Source organism: Neopsephotus bourkii, unplaced genomic scaffold, assembly GCF_033783945.1.
Source record: "Neopsephotus bourkii isolate Nb327-2 ecotype Australia unplaced genomic scaffold, CSIRO-AGI_Nbou_v1 NB_212, whole genome shotgun sequence".
In the NCBI taxonomy this organism is placed as follows: Eukaryota; Metazoa; Chordata; class Aves; order Psittaciformes; family Psittacidae; genus Neopsephotus; species Neopsephotus bourkii.
This window is the reverse complement of record NW_026900724.1, coordinates 1-26,073: the sequence shown is the minus strand read 5'-3', so window position 1 is coordinate 26,073 and position 26,073 is coordinate 1. Positions and strand designations below refer to the sequence as shown.

Below are 26,073 nucleotides of genomic sequence, written 5' to 3'. Positions count from 1 at the left end.
TATGTATATTTTACTAAAATAATTATAAAAATTTAAAGTGCCTCTCTTGGTCAGGAAGGAGAAACAAGTGATGTTTGATTTCAGGATCACTAAGCACTTGACTTTTTCATTGCAGAACTGAGCTGGAACACATACTTGGTCCTACTGATTTTAATCTAGCTCGAGAATCACAGCTTTACATCACGGACAAACGGACAGACGATCTTGAAACACTTATTTTCTGATAAATAGTTATGATTTGGAAGAGATTAAGAATTACTAATGTACTTGTTGTAAGGTACCTGCCTTATAGTATAGCAAGACTGAGTAGCTAAAATCAGGAAAGCTGAATTCAGTTAAGTACTGCAACTTCAGTAGCATCACTTTTCATCAAAACTAGGTCTTACAGGTTTTCAAATTGCTGGAAAAAAAACAATTCTGAATAAATCTGTGTTATAAATTCTTTATTTCCTTTGTTTGAGTCAAAGTCAATATACATTCCATTGAAAAGGAGACATCAAACAAATGTCCCTGCCTCAGTATCAGCAAAGCAGGAAGGGCTCAGATTTTTCACTCAACATCAAAAGGAGCGTGACCACCAGGTCGAAGGAGGTGATCCTGCCCCTCTACTCTGCTCTCGTGAGACCTCACTTGGAGTACTGTGTGCAGTTCTGGTGTCCTCAACATAAAAAGGACATGGATCTGTTGGAACAAGTCCAGAGGAGGGCCACGAGAATGATCAGGGGACTGGAGCACCTCCAGTATGAAGACAGGCTGAGAAAGTTGGGGCTGTTCAGCCTGGAGAAGAGAAGGCTGTGTGGAGACCTCATAGCAGCCTTCCAGTATCTGAAGGGGGCCTATAGGGATGCTGGAGAGGGACTCTTTATTAGGGACTGTGGTGATAGGACAAGGGGTAACAGGTTAAAACTTAAACAGGGGAAGTTTAGATTGGATATAAGGAAGAAATTCTTTCCTGTTAGGGTGGCGAGGCCCTGGAATAGGTTGCCCAGGGAGGTTGTGAATGCTCCATCCCTGGCGATGTTCAAGGCCAGGTTGGACGAGGCCTTGGGTGATATTGTTTAGAGCAAGGTGTCCCTGCCCATGGCAGGGGGGTTGGAACTTGATGATCTTAAGGTCCTTTCCAACCCTAACTATTCTATGATTCTATGATTCTATAACATAATAAAGTACAGCTTCCACAGATGCAGCAGCAATTGGAAAAAACACTCGGTATTCCCACATTCTGTCAAGTTTGTGAGTAAAGCAGACTCACATACAATAAAAACGTGTAGTCTTCCAAATCTTACCCTTCTGTGAAATACTCTGGAAAGGGCCAGGTTTTATGAGGATCATCAAGGAGAGGCCAGTTGTTACGTGTGTTGCTTGGGCGATGGACATGCTGTGCTTGCCTTTTCTGTTGCATAGCCTGGTTGACCCCAGCAACATAGCAGGCAAATTCTGGGTCAGAGCCAACTGAACAAAAGAAACCAAAAAGTCAGTTGCTGACATTAAGCTATTTCTACTGCAGTTATCTCCCTCTTTTAATCCTTTAGGCTTGACCATACCCCACCAACAGAAAGTAATTCCCTCACAGATAATAAATGCCATACAACTGTTGATAACTCTTAATGAAACAGTGAAGAGCACATCCATACATAGTGAATTATCTCACATAGAAGCACACCTGCCCCTTGCCCTCCATCCGGGAAATAGTATTTGTCACTATGATCATGTCCATACACTGAAAGGTCCAACATGCCATCAACAGATGCTGATGTAATTAAAGCCTGTACATTTATTTAAGTTCATAGAAAAGGAGCATACCAGTTATTGTAGTTGAGTCCAGACTGCAACATGAATTCCAGCTATGCTGTGATCCTGCTTACTCTGAGAAATCAGAATCTCGGATTGAACATATTAGAACATACAGACCAGAAACTGCCTTACTTCCTAAAAAGACTAGACAGCAATTTGAAAACTATTCTGATCCTGAACTGCAAAATATTTCAGAGTAAGACTGATATATACAGGGAAAAACAAACAAACAAAAACAGCAATTCTTAAAAATCTTTCCATACTTAAAGGGCTTGATGTGTCCCAAGCACCTGATAAGTGATAAGACTGATTTTGAACAGACAGCAAAAGCCTTAATAATCCCCAAGTGGTTTAAATGCTCAACTGATCAGAGCCAGTAATTCCTGTATTAAAAAGAATGCTGCTGTGAGTCAGTGTAATTGAGTTTCCACAGTGTCCTGGGTTTACCAGTAGCAGTCATTTTTTCTCCTTCTTGGTAGCTGGTGCAGTGCTGTGTTTTGACTTTCGGGCTGGGAACAAAGTTGATTAAAATGATGTTTTGGTTTGGCCAAGGACTTTGTGAGCCTCATGCTCTGCCAGGGAGGAAGGGAGGCCGGGAGGAAGCAGAGACAGGACACCTGACCCAAACTGACCAAAGAGGTACTCCATACCACAGCGCGTCATGCCCAGGGGGGAACTGAGAGTTACCCGGTAGGACAGGGGTCGGACTCATTGTTCGGCGCGTGGTATTGTACTCCTTTCCCTTGCTATTTTCTCTTATCATTGTTGTCATTGGTGGTAGCGGTGGTGATTTGTATTGTACATTAGTTGCTAGACGGTTCTTATCTCAGCCCGTGGGAGTTGCATTCTTTCGACTCTCCTCCCCATCCCTCTGGGAGCGGGGAAGGGGGGGGCAGCCCCTGGGGAAGGGGGGGGGACTAACGTGGGCCTGGATTCCTTGCAGCCTGACACCACTCACTGGGAGTGAGTGCACAAGTTGTCTGGCTTGGTTTAAACCACAACAGTTCTTTTTGGCGCCCAACGTGGGGCACGAAGAGGTTGAGATAACAACAGATCTGACCGGATTAATAGTCACTCGTCACAATGCTGATTTATTGGCTCTCAAAGTTGTTCCTCTTGATCTCACAGTCTCAGGATATCGTACCTTACTTCCATCTGGTATTTGCTGTATTAGTGTTTTTCAAGTGTGGGGCTTGGGCTAAAGTTTTTGTCTCATTGTACTTTATGTTAATGACTTGTAATACAATAGAATCATTGATCATGAAACTTTTCTCGTTTATGTTCCCAGTATGGTCACCACCTTTATACTTTGGGAGGTATATAATAGAAGTGCTTAGCAATTGCACATCTTTTTGTCCTTCTTGGGTGGTCAACCTGTGAAGGAGACATTCTTTTACCCTCCCAGTCCTCCCCCCAGAGCATTTACAGCATCATTTGAGAGTTTTGAATGGCCTCTTAATGCTGTTGAGACTTGTTTGCTGATTGTGATGGGGATCACCATGTTGGCACGTATACAGAGTGTATTTTGCCCACAGCAATTTCATCTGTTTTCAAAAGTTAAGCAGAGTCAGGTTTGGGTCTTGTCTGGGGTTAAACGACGAAGTAGGAGGACCAAGAGATTTTCTCTGAGGCTGGACAGCCATGAGTGGCAGGGTGTGTGGGACAGTATGGGCAAGTATCTAGGTCAGTGGGCCCCTCCAGTACTTTGGAATTTCACCACAGAACAACTGCAAAATCCAGAAGAATTAGTAAAACACTTAAATGAGGTGTGTGGTCATTCTGGCCATACCAGAGACGGACAAATCATGGCAACGTGCTGGGGCTTGGCCTATGCTTACAGGGCCATGTTCAATGCTTTCCAGCACCTTCAAAAGGAAAAAAATGTCGCTGGATCAGAGGGAAAAGCAACAGTCAGTACAGTTACTCCAGCTCCAAGTACAGCAGCTACACCACCCCCAGCAACAAGTACAGACGCTACTCAAACTTTGGCTGCAGCAGATAGCACAGCTACCCCAGCGGCAAGTACAGCAGCTACTCAAACTTCGACTGCAACAGACAGCGCAGCTATCCCAGCTCCAAGCACAGCAGCCACACCACCCCCAGCAACAAGTACAGTCGCTACTCAAACCACAGTGATAATCACTGCAACTAAACCAGAGGACCAATTCGTACCAATATCGGTTGCCCCTGTACGCAAGAGAAAAAGCAAAAAGGAGGCAGGAAGGTTAAAGCAAGATGAAGAAACAATGTATCCACTACTCGACCCAGAACCTGATCAGGAGTCATCATCACATGATGAAGAAGAAGAAGGAGAGGTGACTTCTCGACTTCGGACCTCAGCCGAGCTACGGAATATGCGAAAAGATTTTACCCGTCAACCAGGGGAGCACATCATCACCTGGTTGCTCCGATGCTGGGACAATGGGGCCGATGGTCACGAACTAGAAGGTACAGAAGCCAAGCAGCTGGGATCACTTGCTAGAGAAGGGGGAATTGACAAAGCAATTGCAAGAGAGAAAAAGTCCCTCAGTCTTTGGAGGCGGCTCTTGGCAGCTGTCAAAGAAAGGTTTCCATACAAGGACAATGTTATGAGTCGTTCGGCCAAGTGGACTACTATAGACAAAGGCATCCAGTCTCTGAGGGAATCAGCCATCGTAGAGATGATCTATCACATCAAGCCGAATAACGGAGATATACCCATAGATCCAGATGAAGTTGAATGTACACGACCCATGTGGCGAAAACTTACACGGAATGCACCATCATCATATGCCCATTCATTGGCAACAGTAACCTGGAATGACGTAGTACCACTAACAGTGGATGAAATGGTTCATAAACTCCACGAGTTCGAAGACAATCTCACCCCTTCCATCATCTCAGCTGTGGAAAAACTGTCCCAGGATCTCAAACAACTGAGGGACAATATATCTGACTTATCCCGCTCCTCACATGTACCAACACACATCTCAGCTATTAACAAAAGGCGTCCTACTGTTCGAGAAAGGAGATACAAGAGGTATACGCCACGGGCCACCCTACAGTTTTACCTGTGGGATCACGGAGAAGATATGACGAAGTGGGATGGAAAACCTACTTCAGTTTTGGAGGAATGGGTGAGTGAATTAAAGAGGGGAGCAAGGGCCAAGACTGATCGTCCCATGAGAACTACGGCTTCAGTCTCTGGTGAGCGGTTTCCCAGGTGGAGTGGAAGAGCTGATTTTTCTCCAGCTCCTGTGATAACTGAAAATAATCCCTTTCAACATGACTTAAGTGTCTAACGTTGTGATGACTATTAGAGGGGCCCTGCCTCCAGCCAGGTGGAGGTAGGGGACAATTGGATTTACTGGACTGTGTGGATCAGATGTTCTGGCACATCAGTCCCACAGAACTATAAGGCTCTGGTAGATATTGGTGCACAGTGTACCCTGATGCCATCAAGCTGTCAAGGGGTGGAACCCATCTATATTTCTGGAGTGACAAGAGAATCCCAAGACTGTACTGGAGGCTGAAATCAGCCTAACTGGGAGGGAATGGCAAAAGCACCCTATTGTGACTGGTCCAGAGGCTCCATGCATCCTTGGCATAGACTACCTCAGGAGAGGGTACTTCAAAGACCCAAAAGGGTACCAATGGGCTTTTGGTATTGCTGCTTTAGAGACTGAGGAAATTAAACAGCTGTCCACCTTGCCTGACCTCTCAGAGGATCCTTCTGTTGTGGGGTTGCTGAAAGTCGAAGAACAACAAGTGCCAATTGCGACCACAACAGTGCACTGGCGGCAATATCGCACCAACTGAGACTCCCTGATTCCCATCCATCAGCTAATCCGTAGACTGCAGAGTCAGGGAGTGATCAGCAGGACCCGCTCGCCCTTTAATAGCCCCATATGGCCAGTGTGAATGTCTAACGGAGAGTGGAGACTAACAGTAGACTATCGTGGCCTCAATGAAGTCACAACACTATTGAGTGCTGCTGTACCAGATATGCTAGAACTTCAGTATGAATTAGAGTCAAAGGCAGCCAAGTGGTATGCCACGACTGATATTGCCAATGCATTTTTCTCAATTCCCTTGGCAGCAGACTACAGGCCACAGTTTTCTTTTACTTGGAAGGGTGTCCAGTTCACTTGGAACCGACTGCCCCAGGGCTGGAAACACAGCCCTACCATTTGCCATGGACTGATTCAGACTGCACTGGAACAGGGGCAATCTCCAGAACACCTGCAATACATTGATGACATTATTGTGTAGGGTGATACAGCAGAAGAAGTCTTTGAGAAAGGAGGAAAATAATCCAAATCTTGCTGAAAGCCGGTTTTGCCATAAAACAAAGTAAGGTCAAGGGACCTGCACAGGAGATTCAATTTTTGGGATTAAAATGGCAAGATGGGCATCACCAGATCCCCACAGATGTAATCAACAAGATAACAGCAATGTCTCCCCCAGTAAGAAAGAAACACAAGCTTTCTTGGGTGCAGTGGGATTCTGGAGACTGCACATCCCAAATTACAGTTTGATTGTAAGCCCTCTCTATTACGTGACCCGTAAGAAGAATGATTTTAAATGGGGACCTGAGCAACAACAAGCCTTTGAGCAAATTAAACGCGAGATAGTTCATGCAGTGGCCCTTGGACCAGTTCGGCCTGGTCCAGATGTAAAAAATTTGTTGTACACCGCAGCTGGGGAGAATGGCCCTACCTGGAGCCTCTGGCAGAAAGCTCCAGGAGAGACTCGAGGTCGACCCCTTGGTTTTTGGAGTCGGGGATACAAAGGATCTGAGGCAAGCTATACGCCAACTGAGAAAGAGATACTGGCAGCCTATGAAGGGGTTCGAGCTGCTTCGGAAGTGATTGGCACCGAAGCACAGCTCCTCCTGGCACCCCAGTTGACTGTGCTGGGCTGGATGTTCAAAGGCACGGTCTCCTCTACACATCATGCAACTGATGCTACATGGAGTAAATGGGCTGCACTAATTACACAACGAGCTCGAATAGGAAATCCCAGTTGTCCAGACATTCTAGAAGTCATCATGGACTGGCCAGAGGGCAAAGATTTCGGAATGTCACCAGAGGAGGAGGTGATGTGTGCTGAAGAGGCCCCACCATATAATCAGCTGTCAGAAAGTGAAAAGCAGTATGCCTTGTTTACTGATGGGTCCTGCCGTATTGTGGGAAAACATCGGAGATGGAAGGCAGCTGTATGGAATCGTCGACGACAAGTTGCAGAAACTGCTGAAGGAGAGGGTGAATCGAGTCAGTTTGCTGAGGTGAAAGCCATCCAGCTGGCCCTGGACATTGCTGAACAAGAAAAGTGGCCAGCACTTTATACTGACTCATGGATGGTGGCAAATGCCCTGTGGGGGTGGTTGCAGCAATGGAAGCAGAGCAACTGGCAACGTAGAGGGAAACCCATCTGGGCTGCTGCACTGTGGAAAGATATTGCTGCCCTGGTGCAGAACCTGGTGGTGAAGGTAAGTCATGTAGATGCCCATGTACCCAAGAGTTGGGCCACTGAGGAATACCAGAACAACCAAGAAGTGGATAAAGCTGCTAAGATTGAAGTGGCTCAGATGGACTTAGATTGGCAACATAAAAGTGAATTATTTTTGGCCCGGTGGGCCCATGACACTTCAGGCCATCAGGGCAGAGATGCAACATATAGATGGGCCCGTGATCAAGGGGTGGACTTAACAATGGACACTATTGCCCAGGTTATTCATGAGTGTGAAACATGTGCTGCAATTAAACAAGCCAAATGGTTAAAACCTCTTTGGTATGGAGGACAATGGCTGAAGTATAAATATGGGCAGGCCTGGCAGATTGACTATATCACACTGCCACCAACCCGCCAAGGTAAGCGCCATGTGCTTACCATGGTGGAAGCAACCACCGGATGGCTGGAAACGTACGCTGTGCCCCACGCCACTGCCCGGAACACTATCCTGGGCCTTGAGAAACACATTTTGTGGCGACACGGCACCCCAGAGAGAATTGAGTCAGACAATGGGACTCATTTCCGGAATAACCTTATAGACACTTGGGCCAAAGAGCATGGCATTGAGTGGGTATATCACATCCCCTACCATGCACCAGCCTCTGGGAAAATCGAAAGGTACAATGGGCTGTTAAAAACTACACTGAGAGCAATGGGTGGGGGAAATTTCAAGCATTGGGATACACACTTACCAAAGGCCACATGGTTGGTCAACACGAGGGGATCTGCCAACAGGGCTGGCCCAGCCCAATCGGAACTTTTACATATTGTAGAGGGGGACAAAGTTCCTGTGGTGCATGTGAAGAATTTGCTGGGGAAGACAGTCTGGGTTATTCCTGCTTCAAGTAAAGGCAAACCCACTCGTGGGATTCCTGTTGCTCAGGGACCTGGATACACTTGGTGGGTAATGCGGGACGATGGGGAAGTCCGATGTATTCCTCAAGGGGATTTAATTTTAGGGGAAAACAACCAATGAACTTAAGTGTATGTTGTTGCCTGCTGTGTAATACTTTAATAGCCCATCAACCAGATGTCTTCAGGCCAGCAGCGACTAGCCCTGACTTCCCTTCAACCATCATCCCAACAGAGAATGAACTTTGACAAAACCAGGCAAGTTCTACAGTAAGGGAATGATCAGCATCAGCAGGCCACGCCCCAGTACTGCACACAGCCTCTCCTGTTCTGAAAGACTGTTACAAGAGATGGAGCCTGACATCATGGACCAGATGGACTCAGCAGCTTTATAGGGATTGGTCCATGCACTAAGATAGAAGTGCACTGAGATCAGAGTGATGGTATATTGAAAATGTGGGATCTGAGCATGACATGAATGGTATGGAATAAGGGGTGGATAATGTCCTGGGTTTAGCAGTAGCAGTCATTTTTTCTCCTTCTTAGTAGCTGGCGCAGTGCTGTGTTTTGACTTTTGGGCTGGGAACAATGTTGATAAAAATGATGTTTTGGTTTGGCCAAGGACTTTGTGAGCCTCATGCTCTGCCAGGGAGGAAGGGAGGCCGGGAGGAAGCAGAGACAGGACACCTGACCCAAACTGACCAAAGAGGTACTCCATACCACAGCACATCATGCCCAGGGGGGAACTGGGAGTTACCCGGAAGGACAGGGGGTCGGCCGGGTCGGACTCGTTGTTCGGCGCGTGGTATTGTACTCTTTTCCCTTGCTATTTTCTCTTATCATTGTTGTCGTTGGTGGTAGTGGTGGTGATTTGTATTGTACATTAGTTGCTAGACGGTTCTTATCTCAGCCCGTGGGAGTTGCATTCTTTTGACTCTCCTCCCCATCCCTCTGGGAGCGGGGAAGGGGGGGGACACTAACGTGGGCCTGGATTGCTTGCAGCCTGGCACCACTCACTGGGAGTGAGTGCACAAGTGGTCTGGCTTGGTTTAAATCACGACACACAGCTTCTTTTTCTTTTTGCCTTTCCCCCCTCTCCTCCCCTGAAGGAAAACTTTGCAATTTGACTGGATTTATGGAAAATGTCTAGACTACATGCATAGAATCATAGAATAGTTAGGGTTGGAAAGGACCTTAAGATCATCTGGTACCAACCCCCCTGCCATGGGCAGGGACACCTCATACTAAACCATGCCACCCAAGGCTTTGTCCAACCTGGCCTTGAACACCACCAGGGATGGAGCACTCACAACCTCCCTGGGCAACCCGTTCCAGTGCCTCACCACCCTAGTAATTGTAGAAGGAAGTACAGAGCTGTTGGATTGCTGGTCTCAGTTTTAAATTAAGAGTGGAGACTGAAGAACATCCAACAAGTATGCACAGCTCAAAGCAGAAACCAGTTTTTCATGTGATGGCTTCCTTACACTCAATTCAGCATTCAGAAGAAAAGTTTCCTCGTTTTCATTTGGCACATTCAGAAAACAGCTCCACAGTGTTTTGTTGGATGCAAATTCAAAGGTCAGTAAAGAAAATAACTTCTTTCTATACATTCTTTATTATGTAAGCAAGGGACAAAGCTATCTGAAAGCTGTCAGAAACAAAATATTCCCACTAATACTTGTTCTCTTTGAGAAATATCTTTATGTCAATTTAAAATGAGACTGGAAAATAGACAGATCCTCAGATCTGAGGATAGATTCTAGACAGATTCTGAAGGGTGCCCACATTTTTATCCTCTGGATAAGTCTTAAATCACTTTTATATTCAGAATAGTAACTTGTGTTAATTTTTACCTTCATAAAAACATATCAAGTAAACAGCTTTTTATCAGAGGTTTTTGCCTTCATTTTTTCACATCTGTGAAAGTAATTCAACATTCCTTCTACTAGTTCTCACTGTAACATTCCTTCCTCAAGTTCTTACAAATGATAAAAGTACTGCAAAACACATTTTTGGTCATTAGTTAAGCCTTCAAAATGAAAAGCCATCAATTTTTTAAATTCTTAATTAGCACATTTTCATCTGAAAAGAGACATCATTTTCAGGTTCTAAAATATTTATCAATAAAGTATTGCCATTTATTTCAAATGACAAATGTATAAAGTCCCAAGAAAGTCTGGAAATGAACAAGTGTTTCGTGTTTTAAAGCTTTCTGTGCTACACTAACTAGAGCTTAAATTGAAAACTCCTACATCACAGCTCAACCTGGCAGGTTACATGAAGAAAAGTTATCTTTCCAATGGAAGAATCTACTTGATTGGAAGTTAGGGTTTTTTGTTGTTTTTTTAAGCCCTGTGGCTTAAATACTGTCTACTTATCACTTGTACTGTAGAAACGTATGTCTTAATCGACAGCACTATTTATCAACTCTTCAAATTATCAAAGTCCTTGGTATTCATCATACATATCCAATGGAACAAGTAGCTTTATGAAGATCAAAAGGAAAATCCTACAGAAATTCAAAATGCTAAAAATGCCAGTCCTCTCTATACATGTATTTTTTCCCCTACACATACATGTATTTGGCTCTCAGTGAAAATAATTTTACCCTTAAAGGTTGTGATCCTCCTTAAGTATATAGCACGAGTACATTTAAATAAGATGACACTAATTCAGACTCAAAATCGTCAAGAAGTTTTTGATAACATAACTACACTGCCTATTTTTGCTTTATAAACTCCACTGACTAAATAATTATCAAAACTGAGTCAAATGAGCTGGTTTCCGAGATGCCTCCACAGTCCTCACACACATGCACATACAAAAGAGTGTGGGAAGCTGATTCTGTGGCTTGATAACAGGTTTTCCTGTTGGTGTGAGCACTGACTCCCTCCAGGCAATTTTCCTACATGCATACTACAAGGATTCTGTAGCAATGTTCCCGGCCAACAGAAATTACATTTATGAGGTAGTGGATTTGTAAGTTGTTCTTAGTACTACTATCAGAAGAATTGACTAATATCCTCCTCTTAGGCTCTAAAGTCAATTTAGTTATTTCCTTATGGCTATAAAATTTTATCTCACTTCATCTTTTGACAGCAATCCTTCTATATTTACAATTTATTGGTGGTTCAAACACATCTGACAAACCACATGGCACTTGCTCTTTTAAAGTCTCTAACCCTTCAGCATCCAAGCTTCTCACTGCAGTCACAGCTGTGGAACAGGAACCAGTATGACTCCCATGGAACTGCAAAGTAATGGAGGGGAAATGCGGGGACATGGTAAAAGATGCAATCCGGCTGTATCTCCAGACTGCAGGATTGGTAAAGAGCACTAAGGATCATTCTGGGGAGAGGTAAAATACGCAAGTTCAAGAGCTGAGTTTTAAGCAATTTCATAAATTATCAATAGGAGGAACATCATCTGTAAGTATCCATTTCAGTACTTTGATATGGTCCATGTAGGAAAGGTTAGAACCACTTAGCTGGGACAAGAAAAAAAAGGAACTTGTTCCCATTCTTAATGAAAGTTTCTTGTACTTCAGTTCCTCTAGGAATGCATACATATAAATACCTGCTGGCTTTTGTGAGCACCTTAGGATTTGGTGAATAGCACTAGGAAATGACAGTTATTGCTAGCAATAATAGTATTCTTTGTGAAAGGATCCTGTCCTGGGTTCAGCTTAACAGTTATTTTTCTTTTTCCTAGTAGATGGTGCAGTGCTGCATTTTAGCTTTAGTCTGAGAACAATGCTGATAACACACCAGTGGTTTAGGTGTTGTGAAGTGATGCTTACTCTGATCAAGGACTTTTCAGTCTCTCATGCTCTGCCAGTGAGGAAGGGCACAAGAAGACAGGAGGAAGGAGAGACAGGACACCTGACCCAAACTAGCCAAAGGGGTATTCCATACCACAGTACATCATGCCCAGTATATCAACTGGGGAGAGTCACCCGGAAGGCTCAGATCACTGCTTGGGTCGGGCTGAGTATCGGTTGGTAGGTGGTGAGCAACTGCATTGTGCATCACTTGGGTTTACTGGTTTCTTTTCTTTTCCCCTTTTTAGTTTTATATTCTCTCCCCTTGTTATTTCCCTTATCATTATTATTGGTAATATTAGTACTACATTTTGTATTATAATTTAGTTACTGGACTGTTCTTATTTCAACCTGTGGGGTTTACATTATTTTGATTCTCCTCTCCATCCCTCCTGGAGGTGTGGTTCTGTGGTTCTGAGTTAACAGCTGGGATTAAACCATGACAGAGCCTTATTTAAAAAAAAACCAAAACAAACCAAAACAGAAAAAAAAGAACACACCACCACCACAAAAGCAACCAAAACAACCCCCACCAAACAAAAACAACACATTCCCCCCCCAAAAAAAAAATCACAATGAAGAAAAAGGAGCATACCTGCAGAGTCAAAAGGCAGGATTTCTCCCAGCATCCCAAACACTCCATCAGTTTGGTCACGATTTGGCCACGTGTTATTTCTAGGTCCTTGTGGTTTCTGTCCTAACTTCTCTGACATCATATTGTCCATATAGCTGCTCACAAGACCCAAGCTGTACAAATCAGAGCTTAAATCTGAAAAACCAGGATTGTTCCACTGGTGTATATGAGACAGTCCAGCTCCAACAGCTTGGGCTGGCTGCTTCAAGGAATTAGTTAGCCATTTGGCAGGTACATGTTGCTGTGGTCCAATGGGTTGAAGCAAGTGTTGGTAATACTGCATTTGCTGCTGCTGCTTTTGTGATTGTTGTTGCTGTGACAAGCCTTGCTGGGAAGGATGCAGTGGTGAGTGAGAAACAGACTGCGGTTGCTGTTGTACTGTTCCTGATTTTTGTTCTGTTGCTGTAGAGGATGCAGAGTTCCTTCTTTTCACCATCGGAGAAGTCTGCTGGGATTTGTCCATGTTAAAACCAGACAAGAAATCTATAACATCCTGCATTTCTTGGTCAGTTGGTAAATTCATAACTTTGTCATCCTTGCTATCATCCAGTTTGAAGAAATTGTCCCATCTTTGAACTAGACACCCATTCACTAGCTGGTTATTTGTGTTCTGAACTGACTGCAGTGGATCTGCAGTCCTAGGGAAATTACCAGTATTCAAGATGCTTTGTAACCGTGCGTCTATGTTAGTGAGCATTTTAGCTTTCTCCTCCGTGTTGAAACTTATGAAGACATTTTTGGAAGATGTATTGGGGATTGAGTAACTTCCAATATTACTTGTACTGGTGCAGGAAGTTTTTTTTGTAAACCGTGAAGTCAGTTTTGAGAATGTCTTTTGCAGACCACCTGAAGATTTGCTTCCATTTCCAGAAGGCGTGTCAACTTGATTCCCAAAGCCTAAGATTTCACGCTGTAACTGGATCTGAATACAAGGCAAAGCTTGCTCCCTGCATAAACAAAAATATGTATATCAAACCACCTAATACATAATTGAGCTTGTACTTCAGAGGAAAATGTGTATTTGGGTAGTAGCTACTGGAAGAAACAAAACCAAAAATTGCTGAGTTCATCAATTACTTCTTATGGTAACAATGAAAATTATTACCGGCATTTGGAATAGCATTAACTACATTAATTAAGACATTTTAATTGTGCTTTAAGATTTAAATAGTAACTAATTAAATAAAAATCAAGTATTTTTGTAAGAGAGAAACAAATATTTTTGCACATTTTGATAAGCTGCTGGTTTGGTTTCAAGAAGACTGCTGTATCTCTGTACATACCCACAAGGTGCTTACATAGAATACCAATTTCCTGCCCTCATTTTGATTACTGTTTTCCCCTCCTGATGAATCGGTACTAAGAAATTCTTCAGTATAGATCTTTCAATGATGACTTTGTTTAAACTAGGACACCAGAACATGAGAGCATAAGTTTCAGAAGTAGATGTACCTTCCTTCCTTCCACCTGTGTATGTCGAATACAGCAGTGTAGAGCACATCTACTAGCCCCAAAGTCTTCTCTGGATCCAGACTCCTCTGTAGCAGAGACATTGTTGCTGGATCTTCTTTCAGACACCTGTAACCATTAAGTTTAACTTAAAAATAAAAATTTTCTTGTTGTGTTTTGGTTTGTGTGTTTGTTTGTTGGTTTGTTTTGGTTTGTTTTTTTACTTTAGACAATTTTACCATACTAGTCAGATAATAAAAGGCCAACTGCTGCACTATTACTGCTCCTAAAGAGGTGCAACTAGTAAAGGCAGCATTATGTATGGATGACTGAGGGTTCCTAAAGACTATGCCTTCAGCCTCAGTTTCTTTCTACTGTTAAATTATATAACTCTTACAGTTAGATTAGCTGTATATTCATTTTAGAAATAACAATTAATGATTAGCTCTTTAGCTGAGCAGACATAATTTGGGCAGAAAGGGGTGAAGAGCCACTCTCACTGTGTGTCAGCAGGCGGAGATCTTCCATATCGCACAACACCTGGTTCAAGCACTCCACATGATTTTAGTTCTTTCATAACACAGCAATTTACAAGAAGAGAACAAAGAAGTGCCAGTTTATACTCTATAGAAGAATTAAAGATGTATTTGTGTAAAGAGACTATCAGTTGACTCTCACTACTGGACATACCACTGGTACCACTAGTAACAGGCTCTCACCAAGGATTCAAATGAATGCACTGTGTTGTACTGAAATTCCTAACACTGGGTACTCTGAAGTAAGAGAAAGGAAGTGGTCTAATTCCAAATAATTGGTTCAGAAGGGAAGAAAGCCTCACCTAAACTGCAGATTAATCCTACCGTTCTTCCCTAGGCAGTCAACTAAACTGACAGGGACAGAGTGTCTCAGACCACAGAGTTCTGAGGTTCATGACAATGTCTAAAGAACAGCTCAGTGAAGAGAGCTAAAGCTCTCATTAAACTCATCTAATTCCTGGCCTTCCTGAGGCAAGAACTGTGAGGACCTGCTGGGAAGAAGCATAACAGGAATATTGTTGGATTATTATTTTTTATTTTTTAAACCTTCTCTTCCATCATCAAGTTTTTTCTTTATAAGTATGTCTTAAGTGCCCCATCACTGCCCCTCTTGTGCTGCCTCTGGAGGCAGCACAAGTACAGAGACAGCTGCTAAAACACAGCTGTCGGTCTGTCAGGAACTGTACTCAATTCCAGATAAAGGAACTTAAGATATGCCCTAATTATCTAGTATTCTCTCTTTCACTTGTACTGCAATATTTTCCCCTATATATTTCAGTCATCGTTAATAGCATAATCTGCAATACAGTATTTTTATTTACCAAGTTGATGGAACTTGCACCACAATTCTGGATCCTTCTAAACTTATCTGAGGAGCATAAGTTTCTTTATTTTCAATCTGTGCTGTGTCCACAACCACCTAACAGAGAAAATGAAAATAAAACAAATTATTTTGAGAATCAGTTCAAGTTATTTTATCACCACTGTAGTCAAGATGCAATAGCCTCATCTACCTGCCATGCTACAGGTATAAAACATAACCAGATAAAAACAAATCAACTCACAAAGTCATTGTAAGTTTATTCATATTTTTAAAAGTAAATTAAAAAAATTAGCTTGATACAGTAACTTATATTTCAAAGACTTAATTATTCTCAATTACATATTATAGTTATGCATCACAACATAGTTACCAGCTGCTTTACCTAAATATCTGGTAGTCATCAGGGTTCATGTGACAGCCCCTACATTTGAGAGGTTGGGCACTATTACTACTTTAATAGCTCCCAAACAACTATTTATCAAAATATTTTAAATAATTTAACTGCAGTGCATGGTATGATATAGACAAATAGTACAGACTCTGAAACTCTTCACACTGCTCACAATTCTTAACAGCCCCCCTTTCCTTTTAAGGTTATAAAATCCCACACCAACAATTTATCTATTCTATCTAATGGAACAGTACTATTTCCTTATTATATAAAAGTGACTGTTCAATTTGTGGAATTCTGAGCCTTCTGTAAGGCATCATGAAGATACATGGAAGATAAAAGTCTTGAAAAATCAATCTTTCTTTTTATGGAATAGCGGAGGAATGGATTCACTTCAGCTTCATTTAAACTTTAATACCAGTTCCATATTTGTTTCATGCTTTCTGTTGTTGCCCAGTCTGCACAGGTCAGCCTTTTTGATCGTTTTCATAATCTCCTATTTTGGTCATGCTGAACCAGGAGCTTTTTGGCAGCTGTCAGCAGTTCTTGCTTCAGTGACTAGCAGATTAGCTGTACTATTTATTCTTGAAATGGCTAAAGTCCTCTGGTATAAATAAGTCTCAAGGGATATTACTGGCTCTTTTGCGATCATCCTACACTGGTTCTACTTCTAACTGGCTGTCTACTGCTGGTTATGAAGATATGTGAAATATTAATAATGCTGAGAGTCTTTTCTCTCTCTTGCGTTAACAAAACCATCCAATGACACTCAAGCATAATTACTTCCTACCTTTTAGGTATTTTAGCATAAAGCCTTAGTTTTCGTCCAGTTGACTCTAAGCATTTATGCAAGTTTATTCAAACTTGTAAAATATGTCTAAGCATGCCAACAAAGCATCATGCTATTATCCACTTATGAAAATACTTAATAACAGGGTGTCATGGTTTAAGCCCAGCTGGTAACTCAGAACCATGTAGCCGCTCGCTCACTCCACCCCTTCTTCCCCCCTGCTCCCAGAGGGATGGGGAGGAGAATCGAAAGAATGTAAATCCCACGGGTTCAGATAAGAACAGTCCAGTAACTAAGGTATAATACAAAACCACTATTACTACCGCCAATAATAATAAACATGACAAGGGAAATAACAAGGGGAGAGAATATAAAACTAAAAGGGGAAAGGAAAACAATAAACACAGGTGATGCACAATGTAACTGCTCACCACCCACCGACCGATAAACAGCCTGACCTGAGCAGCGATCTGGGCCTTCCAGGTGATTCCCCCAGTTTATAAACTGGGCATGATTTGCTGTGGTATGGAATACCCCTTTGGCTAGTTTGGGCTAGGTGTCCTGTCTCTGCTTCCTTCTGTCTTCTCCTGCCCCTCCTCACTGGCAGAGCATGAGAATGAAAAGTCCTTGATTGGAGTAAGCATTACTTAGCAACAACTAAAAACATTGGTGTGTTACCAGCAGTGTTCTCAGACTAAAGTAAAAAACACAGCACTGCACCAGCTACTAAGAAAAAGAAAAATACCTATTACAGCTGAACCCAGGACACAGGGCAACTCCATTACTCTTTTTCCTTGTATTTGTACCATTTTAATTTTAGGTAATTTGGTAATCTGCAATTCAGATATATTGCAATTATAATTGGGGTAAGGAGATATCTTAGGAATTATTGTTCTTAGCTCCCAAGAAAAAAAAAATCCTGTCTGCATCTCAGACATGCAAATCAGAACTAAAATTCTGATTTGTGCAGATGTACAGAAGCTTCTGGTGCATGGCAGTGCTCATAGTCTGGGCTTTGCTGGGGGTGTCATCTTCTGTCCATCCCATCTCTATCCCCCTCCCTCTGCCTTAAAACCAGTTTCAACATCTCTCAACATTTGGTCAGTTATGACATCTGGATATAAACATTACTACAAGATTCAGGGCTTTGCAATGCATGGTTTTTACACAGAAAGATTTACTAGCACAAAACAGGATGGCTAGAGACTCAATTAAACCTTCTCTTCATTACGCCAATTCAAATTTTTTTTGTACTCATCTTCTGAATTCAACTATTTTAATATACATTGCTTATTCAAGCATGGAGATTTCTTCCCAAATATGAAAACACAATTCTTAATATATATATATATATGCTAAGGTAAAAACTGAAAACCTGCACTTTAAAAAAATATTTCTTATGTTAAAAAAAAACCAGGGGCCTAAAATAACCAAGCAAACTAAGTCATCTCATTGTGCTTTCCAGTCTTAATGCGTTTGTTCTTAAAAGGTACACAAGATAGGCTAAAGATAGCAAGACTGTCAAGTCATGTTCTTTTTTAAATTGGGCATTTGAATGACAAATTTACACACAATTCTGAACTAATACAGACAGCTCAATTTCTAAAAGCTGTAAAGCAAATGCTACATAACACTGTCCCATGATTCATTTATCTGAGTTATACACAAAATAAAATAAACACATTCTCCCTGCCTGGTGGGTGCTTAGAGGATAGGTTCCTGTGCATCAGACATCTATCATTCTTCTTTTATAAGTGCTTCCTCTCTCATTTCCACCCAATCAATACTTTAAAGAAGCAAATTACAATTTCTCATCATTGCATGAGGCTACATTGAAGCATAATTGAATCTCGTAAAAAATTATGGCACATAGTTAATAAAGAAAAAACTCAACCCTCACACCCTTCCAGAATGCAACAAATGAAAGTGAGAATGAACGAAGGAAAGAAGGCTGGCAAGTATTTTGTCATGTGGGTAGTTCATTACTGTGTCTTTGAAGATGGAAACCTGCTACTTTCAGAACCTGAGGTTCATGCAAAAAGCATTGGAGACACTCATGAATCAACACAAGTAATATTACATATATCAGCACTGTCATTTGGGGGAATGTGTAACTTTTATGCTGAGAACTCTCTAAATGTTATTATAAACCTGAAGAACATCACCACATTAATTACCAGCAGGTCTAACTAGTTATGTCTAGATGGGGACACCAAGATATTTTCAAACTCCCGAGTCTGAATGTGCCTTGGGCCACTCCCCAGATCTCATCAGGGCAGGACTTGGGTGTGCAGAAAAATGAAACACCCTGGAAAGGAAATGGTGGAAAGTGCAGCATCCTCCAAGGCATTCCGCATGTAGACACTCAGGAGCCAAGAACTCCTGAGTTACAGCATATTCCTACAGGGCTGCTGAGAAGCAGTTCCTTTCTTGTCCTCATTTCCCATACCTTACTTCTGGCTCCCAGCATCCTAGCACAAACTATGGCAGGTGAAGACACAATCCCACTTAACCATAGCCTTTTTTCTAGTTCTTGTACTTATTAATATTTAGAATCAGAGAATAGTTAGGGTTGGAATGGACCTTAAGATCATCAAGTTCCAACCCCCCTGCCATAGGCAGAGACACCTTACACTAAACCATGTCACCAAAGGCTCTGTCCAACCTGGCCTGGAACACCACCAGGGATGGAGCATTCACAACTTGGGCAACCCATTCCAGTGCCTCACCACCCTCACAGTCAAGAACTTCTTCCTTTTATCCAATCTAAACTTACCCTGTTTAAGTTTTAACCCGTTACCCCTTGTCCTATCACTACAGTCCCTAATGAAGAGTCCCACCTGAGTACGTTATAGGCCCCCTTCAGACACTGGAAGGCTGCTATGAGGTCTCCACGAAGCTGCCTCTTCTCCAGGCTGAACAGCCCCAACTTTCTCAGACTATCTTCGTAAGGGAGGTACTCCAGTCCCCTGATCATCCTCATGGCCCTCCTCTGGACTTGTTCCAACAGTACCATGTCCTTCTTAGGTTGAGAACACGAGAACTGTACAGAATACTCTAAGTGAGGTCTCACGAGAGCAGAGTAGAGGGGCAGGATCACCTCCTTCAACCTGCAGGTCATGCTCCTTTTGATGCAGCCCAGGATAACGGTTGGCTTTCTGGGCTGCAAGTGCACACTGCTGACTCATATTCATCTTCTCATCAACCAATATCCCCAAGTCCTTTGCAGAGCTGCTCTAAATCTCTTCTCTGCCCAACCTGTAGCTGTGTCTGGGATTGCTCCGACCCAGGTGTAGGACCTTGCACTTGGCATGGTTAAACTTCATAAGGTTGGCATCAGCCCACCTCACAAGCATGTCAAGATCCCTCTGAATGGCATTCCTTCCCTCCAGCATATCAACCGAACCACACAGCTTGGTGTCATCAGCAAACTTGCTGAGGGTGCACTCAATCCCACTGTCCATGTTGCTGACAAAGATGTTGAACAAGACCGGTCCCAACACCAGTCCCTGAGGGACACCACTTGTTACTGGTCTCCACAGAGATGAGACTGGCTGGTCTGTAGTTTCCAGGTCTTCCATTTTCCCCTACTTGAAAATGGGGGTTATATTTCCCTTTTTCCAGTTGTTGGGAACTTCACCTGACTGCAATGATTTTTCAAATATGATGGACAGTGGCTTAGCAACTTCATTTGCCAGCTCTTTCAGGATGCACGGATGGATTTCATCAGGTCCCATGGTCCTTAAGATGATCTCAGACCTGATCTTCTCCTACAGTGGGCCCAAGATCTTCATTCTCACAGTTGCTGCATCTGCCTTCCAAGACTTGGGCAGCATGGTCAGATCACTTGCTGGTGAAGATTAAGGCAAGAAGTAATTGAGAACCTCAGCCTTTTCCAAATCCAGGGAAGCCAGTTCTTTGATTTCCTTCCAGACAGAGCCAACATTATCCCCAGTCTGTCTTTTGTTAGAAACATACCTGTATGTCCTGGGTTCAGCGGCAGCAGTCATTTTTATCCTTCCTCGTAGCTGGTGCATTGCTATGTTTTCAACTTCAGTCTAGAAACAACACTGATAACACACCAGTGCTTTTAGTTATTGATAAGTAATGCTTACCCCAATGATGGACTTTTCAGTCTCACATGCTGTGCTATTGAGGAGGGGCATGGGAAGCCGCGAGGAAGCAAAGACAGGACACCTGACCCAAACTAGCCAAAGGGGTATTCCATACCACAGTATGTCATGCTCAGTATATAAACTGGGGGCAGTTACCCAGTAGGCACAGATCGCTGCTCAGGTCAGGCTGGGTATCTGCCGGATGATGGTGAACAACCAGATTCTCTCCCCTTGTTATTTCCCTCATCATCATTATTATTATTGGTGGTAGCAGTAGTGATTTTGTATTATACCTTAGTTACTGGACTGTTCTTATCTGAACCCGTGGGATTTACATTCTTTTGGTTTGCCTCCCCATCCCTCAGGTAGTAGAGGGAAAGACGGAGGGAGTGAGCAAGCAGCTGCATGGTTTTGAGTTACTGGCTGGCCTTAAACCATGACACTATAGAAGCCTTTTCTCTTATCTCTGACATCCCTGGCCAGACTCCGTTCTATTTGGGCCTTAGCTTTCCTTAGCTGATCTTAGCTTCCCTGTATTCTTCCCAGGCCACCTGTCCTCACTTCCACCATCCACAAGCTTCTTTTTTCCCCTCGAAATTTCCTCAGCAGCTCCTTATCCATCCAAGGAGGTCTCCTGGGCTTCTTGCCCCATTTCCTTCTTGTTGGGACACAACACTTATATGCTTGAAGCAGGTGATCACTGAATATGAACCAATATTCTAGGGCCCCCCTGCCCTCTAGAGCTTTATCTCACAGAACCTTACTAAGCAGGTTCCTGAAGAGGCCAGAGTCTGCTCCCTTCAAGTCCAGGACAGTGAGCTTGATCCCTGCTCTTCTCAGTGACCTGAGGATCCCAAATTCCACTGTCTTGTGATCACTGCAACCAATGATGCCTCTGAGCATCACATTCCCCACCAGCCTTTCCCTTTTGGTGAGCACGAGGTCAAGCATGGCACTTCACCTTGTCAGCTCCTCTATTACTTGCAAGAGAAAGTTGTCTTCCATGCAATCAAATAACTTCCTAGATTGCTTGTGACGGGCAGTACCGTTCCTCCAACTGATATCAAGGTGGTTGAAGTCCCCCATGAGGACAAGGTCCTGCGAATGGGAGGCTGCTCCTATCTGCCTATAGAGAGCTTCATCCACAGAGTCCTCTTGATCAGGTGGCCTGTAGCAGATCCCCACAGTCATGTCCCCGATTGCAGTTTTCCCTTTGACCCTGACCCACAAGCTCTCTCTTTACTCATCACCTGTCCCCATACAGAGTTCCATACTCTCCAGGCTATCATTGCCATAAATACCTACTCCCCCTCGCCATCTGCCTGGTCTGTCTTTCCTCAAGAGCCTATAACATTTCTAATCCAACACTCAGTCATAGGAGCCATTCCACCATGTTTCTGTGATTCCAACAGAATCTAATTCCTCGTTTATTCTCCACACTATGGGCATTTGTACAGAGGCATCTGAGCAGAGCTCCAAATAAAGCTGTCTCATTGGCAAGAGTGGCTGACATAGCTCTGCATCGCTCTGAGCATTCATTACAGGTGCTGGCATCTAACTGGTAGTTTTGGGATGGATCAGTGCCCCTCTCCCCCAACAAATCTAATTCATAGTCACTTACCAGTCCAGCTTGGCCAAACAACAATTGTACGGCAGTTTTGCAGGCTCCTCGCCAAGTGGAAGGGCAAACCTGATTTAGTACTTCAGTAACAGGAGAGTCATCCCATGGTGTAAGTCCATTATGGCATCCGGCTTCCTTAATCAACTGCAGCATCGCATGCTGAAAAAATGAACACTTTGTCATACTAAACACACAATTCAGAAATGTTAACACCAGTGCTTCCACAAGTACTTAGCACTATTCTATACGCTTTTCTGACAACTGCAGCATCTGTTACCTCTGAACAGTCTTGTATAACTAGAATAGCTCAACTGCAGAACAGAAATATAGAAGAACATTCTGCTATTTGGAACACAATGCACCTCCAAAGTAATAAAAGAGTATTTTTGCTTAACTTGCAGAACAGTTTGGAGAAGGCTGAGGTTCGGAATGACTTCTTTGCCTCAGTCTTCTCTATCAAAGGCTCTGACCGCACCACCCAAGTCTTGGAAGGCAGACGCAGGGACTGTGAGAATGAAGACCTTGGGCCCACTGCAGGAGAGGAATTGGTTCGAGACCATCTTAAAAATCTGAACGTGCACAAGTCCATGGGTCCTGATGAAATCCATCCGCGGGTCCTGAAGGAGCTGGCGAATGAAGATGCTAAGCTGCTGGCCATCATATTTGAAAAATCATGGCAGTCAGGTGAAGTTCCCGACGACTGGAAAAAGGGAAATATAACCCCCATTTTCAAGAAGGGGAAAAAGGATGACCCGGGAAATTACAGGCCAGTCAGTCTCACCTCTGTGCCTGGCAAAATCTTCGAGCAGATTCTCCTGGAAGGCATGCTAAGGCACATGAAAAACAACAAGGTGCTTGGTGACAGCCAGCATGGCTTCATCAAGGGGAAATCCTGCCTGACCAATTTGGTGGCCTTCTATGATGGGGCTGCAGAACTGATGGACAGCAGTAAAGCAGTTGATGTCATCTATCTGGACTTGTGTAAAGCATTCGACACTGTCCCACATGACATCCTTGTCTCTAAATTGGAGAGACATCAATTTGATGAATGGACCACTCGGTGGATAAAGAACTGGCTGGATGGCCACACACAAAGAGTTATGGTCAGTGGCTTAATGTCCGGCTGGAGACCAGTTACAAGTGGTGTCCCTCAGGGATCGGTGTTGGGACCAGTCTTGTTTAACATCTTCGTCGCTGACATAAAAAGTGGGATTGAGTGCGCCCTCAGCAAGTTTGCCGATGACACCAAGCTGTGTGGTTCGGTTGATATGCTGGAGGGAAGGAATGCCATGCAGAGGGACCCTGACATGCTTGTGAGGTGGGCTGATGCCAACCTCATGAAGTTTAACCATGCCAAGTGCAAGGTCCTACACCTGGGTCAGAGCAATCCCAGGCACAGCTACAGGCTGGGCAGAGAAGAGATTCAGAGCAGCCCTGCAGAGAAGGACTTGGGGGTGCTGGTGGATGAGAAAATGAACATGAGCTGGCTGCAGTGTGCGCTTGCTGCTCAGAAAGCCAACCGTTTCCTGGGCTGCATCAAAAGGAGTGTGACCAGCAGGTCCAAGGAGGTGATCCTGCCCCTTTATTCTGCTCTTGTGGGACCTCACTTGGAGTATTGTGTACAGTTCTGGTGTCCTCAACATAAAAAGGACATGGATCTGTTGAAACAAGTCCAGAGGAGGGCCACGAGAATGATCAGGGGACTGGAGCACCTCCCATATGAAGATCAGCTGAGAAAGTTGGGGCTGTTCAGCCTGGAGAAGAGAAGGCTGCGTGGAGACCTCATAGCAGCCTTCCAGTATCTGAAGGGGGCCTATAGGGATGCTGAATTCTTCATTAGGGACTGTAGTGATAGGACAAGGGGTATGGGGTTTAAACTTAAACAGGGGAAGTTTAGATTGGATATAAGGAGGAAATTCTTTCCTGTTAGGGTGGTGAGGCACTGGAATAGGTTGTCCAGGGAGGTTGTGAATGCTCCATCCCTGGCAGTGTTCAAGGCCAGGTTGGACGAGGCCTTGGGTAACATGGTTTAGAGCGAGGTGTCCCTGCCCATGGCAGGGGGGTTGGAACTTGATGATCTTAACGTCCTTTCCAACCCTAACTATTCTATGATTCTATGATTCTAAAACTACAAAAAGCACTGCAAAGACAGCAGAACAGCAGCATTTTGAGCAATGGATTGTTACTATTCTTCCAGGAACAAGGAACTGGGTTTATTAAATAAATAAATAAATAAATAAATAAATATGAAAATGCTGATTTAAATTGCCCAAATCACTTCTGAATGCATGGACATATTTTCCATTCCTTCATACTGAAAATAGAGTTTTCTCCACAATTTTTAACAGTTGATTAAAGTTTCTAAAAAGACATCAAGAAGAGCTTTGTTCCAATTTTTTTTTTTTAAACATACCTCCCACCTCCCAGCACTAGGCTGGGCCTGACTTATTTTGGCACCTAAGACAATAAGTGCTCTGACGACCATTAGCAAGGCCTCACCTTCCCCTCCACTTCTGGATACCTAACCCATCTATTTTCAAAAAGTTCACAGAAGCTTCAATGCCTCCCAGATTTCTATGTATCTCTCATATAGAACTAAACTTGCCCTGGTGATTAAAACATTATCAGAAGCAGGTGTGTACCTACAATGTTATCAAGATCTTGCTTCCACAGGAAGTCAGGCTAAAACTATGTACTTTTAAATACAAGTTTGGCACTGAAATTCTACTGCAGTTGTTCTCTGGATTTTAAGGGATTCAAGTTTGGGTTTTTGTTTGTGTTGTTTCTTTTTACAATTCACTCCTGTGGTTAGATACAGGTTATTACCGTTTTCAGCTTTAGGTTTTCTGCTGCAGACTCATTAAAGGATATTCCTTTCAGAAAATGTGATCCTATTTGAACAGGAACAGTGGGCAGTTCAGACTGAATGGGCTGAGGAGGAGTCTGTCTCCTTCCTGTTTGCTGGGCTTCAGCTTCACTGCAACAACCCTGGGACATAACACAGATCCATTACAAGAAATGAAGAAATTAGAAAATCCTAATATGAGTCCAATTTATATGTTTTAAAAAGTTATTTTCAAGGTGAGGATAGATGAAAGAGAGAATAAGTTCAGCAGATCCTACCTGAAGACTTGCTTCAATAGCTTTTGGGTTCAAGTGGAAGCCAGCCTTCAGCGCATATTCACAATGGCCTAAACTCTCCAAAGCCACTTTGTAAGCCTGACATTAAACAAAAACTTGAGATAGCAGAGGCATATCAGCAAGTAAGCAACCAGTCACCACGTTTGGATACATATATAAGAACTGTTACATGGAATTACCCTACTCAGTTCTACAGCATACACACTTATCATTTAAGATTCCAATACTGTAATTCTCAAATACCTCATGGCTGTCTGTCCTGGGTTTAGCAGTAGCAGTCATTTTTCTCCTTCTTGGTAGCTGGTGCAGTGCTGTGTTTTGACTTTCGGCTTGGCAATAGAGCTGATAACAATTATGCTTTGGTCTGGCCAAGGACTTTGTGAGCCTCATGCTCTGTCAGGGAGGAGGGGAAGCCGGGAGGAAGCATAGACAGGACACCTGACCCAAACTGACCAAAGAGGTATTCCATACCACAGCATGTCATGTCCAGGATGTAACGGAGAGTTACCCAGAAGGACAGGGTGTCTTCTGGGTCGGACTCATTTTTTGGCGGGTGGTATCGTATTCTTTTCCCTTGTTATTTTATCTTATCATTGTTGTTGTTGTGGAGCTTT

At 43.3% G+C, this 26,073-nt stretch overlaps 1 protein-coding gene across 1 annotated transcript in view; it reads right to left on the bottom strand.

The window, feature by feature from the left end:
- LOC133207443 (granule associated Rac and RHOG effector protein 1-like) overlaps positions 1-25,543 on the bottom strand; it is a gene marked incomplete at its 5' end in the record, with an annotated part of 32,138 nt that extends 6,595 nt beyond the window's left edge. The window contains 7 exons of the mRNA XM_061344357.1: positions 1,287-1,452; positions 12,555-13,540; positions 14,046-14,171; positions 15,400-15,497; positions 22,319-22,477; positions 25,145-25,306; positions 25,442-25,543. Coding sequence (XP_061200341.1) covers positions 1,287-1,452; positions 12,555-13,540; positions 14,046-14,171; positions 15,400-15,497; positions 22,319-22,477; positions 25,145-25,306; positions 25,442-25,543 — 1,799 coding nt within the window. The remainder of the gene's footprint in view (positions 1-1,286; positions 1,453-12,554; positions 13,541-14,045; positions 14,172-15,399; positions 15,498-22,318; positions 22,478-25,144; positions 25,307-25,441) is intronic.
- Positions 25,544-26,073: the final 530 nt, after the last annotated feature.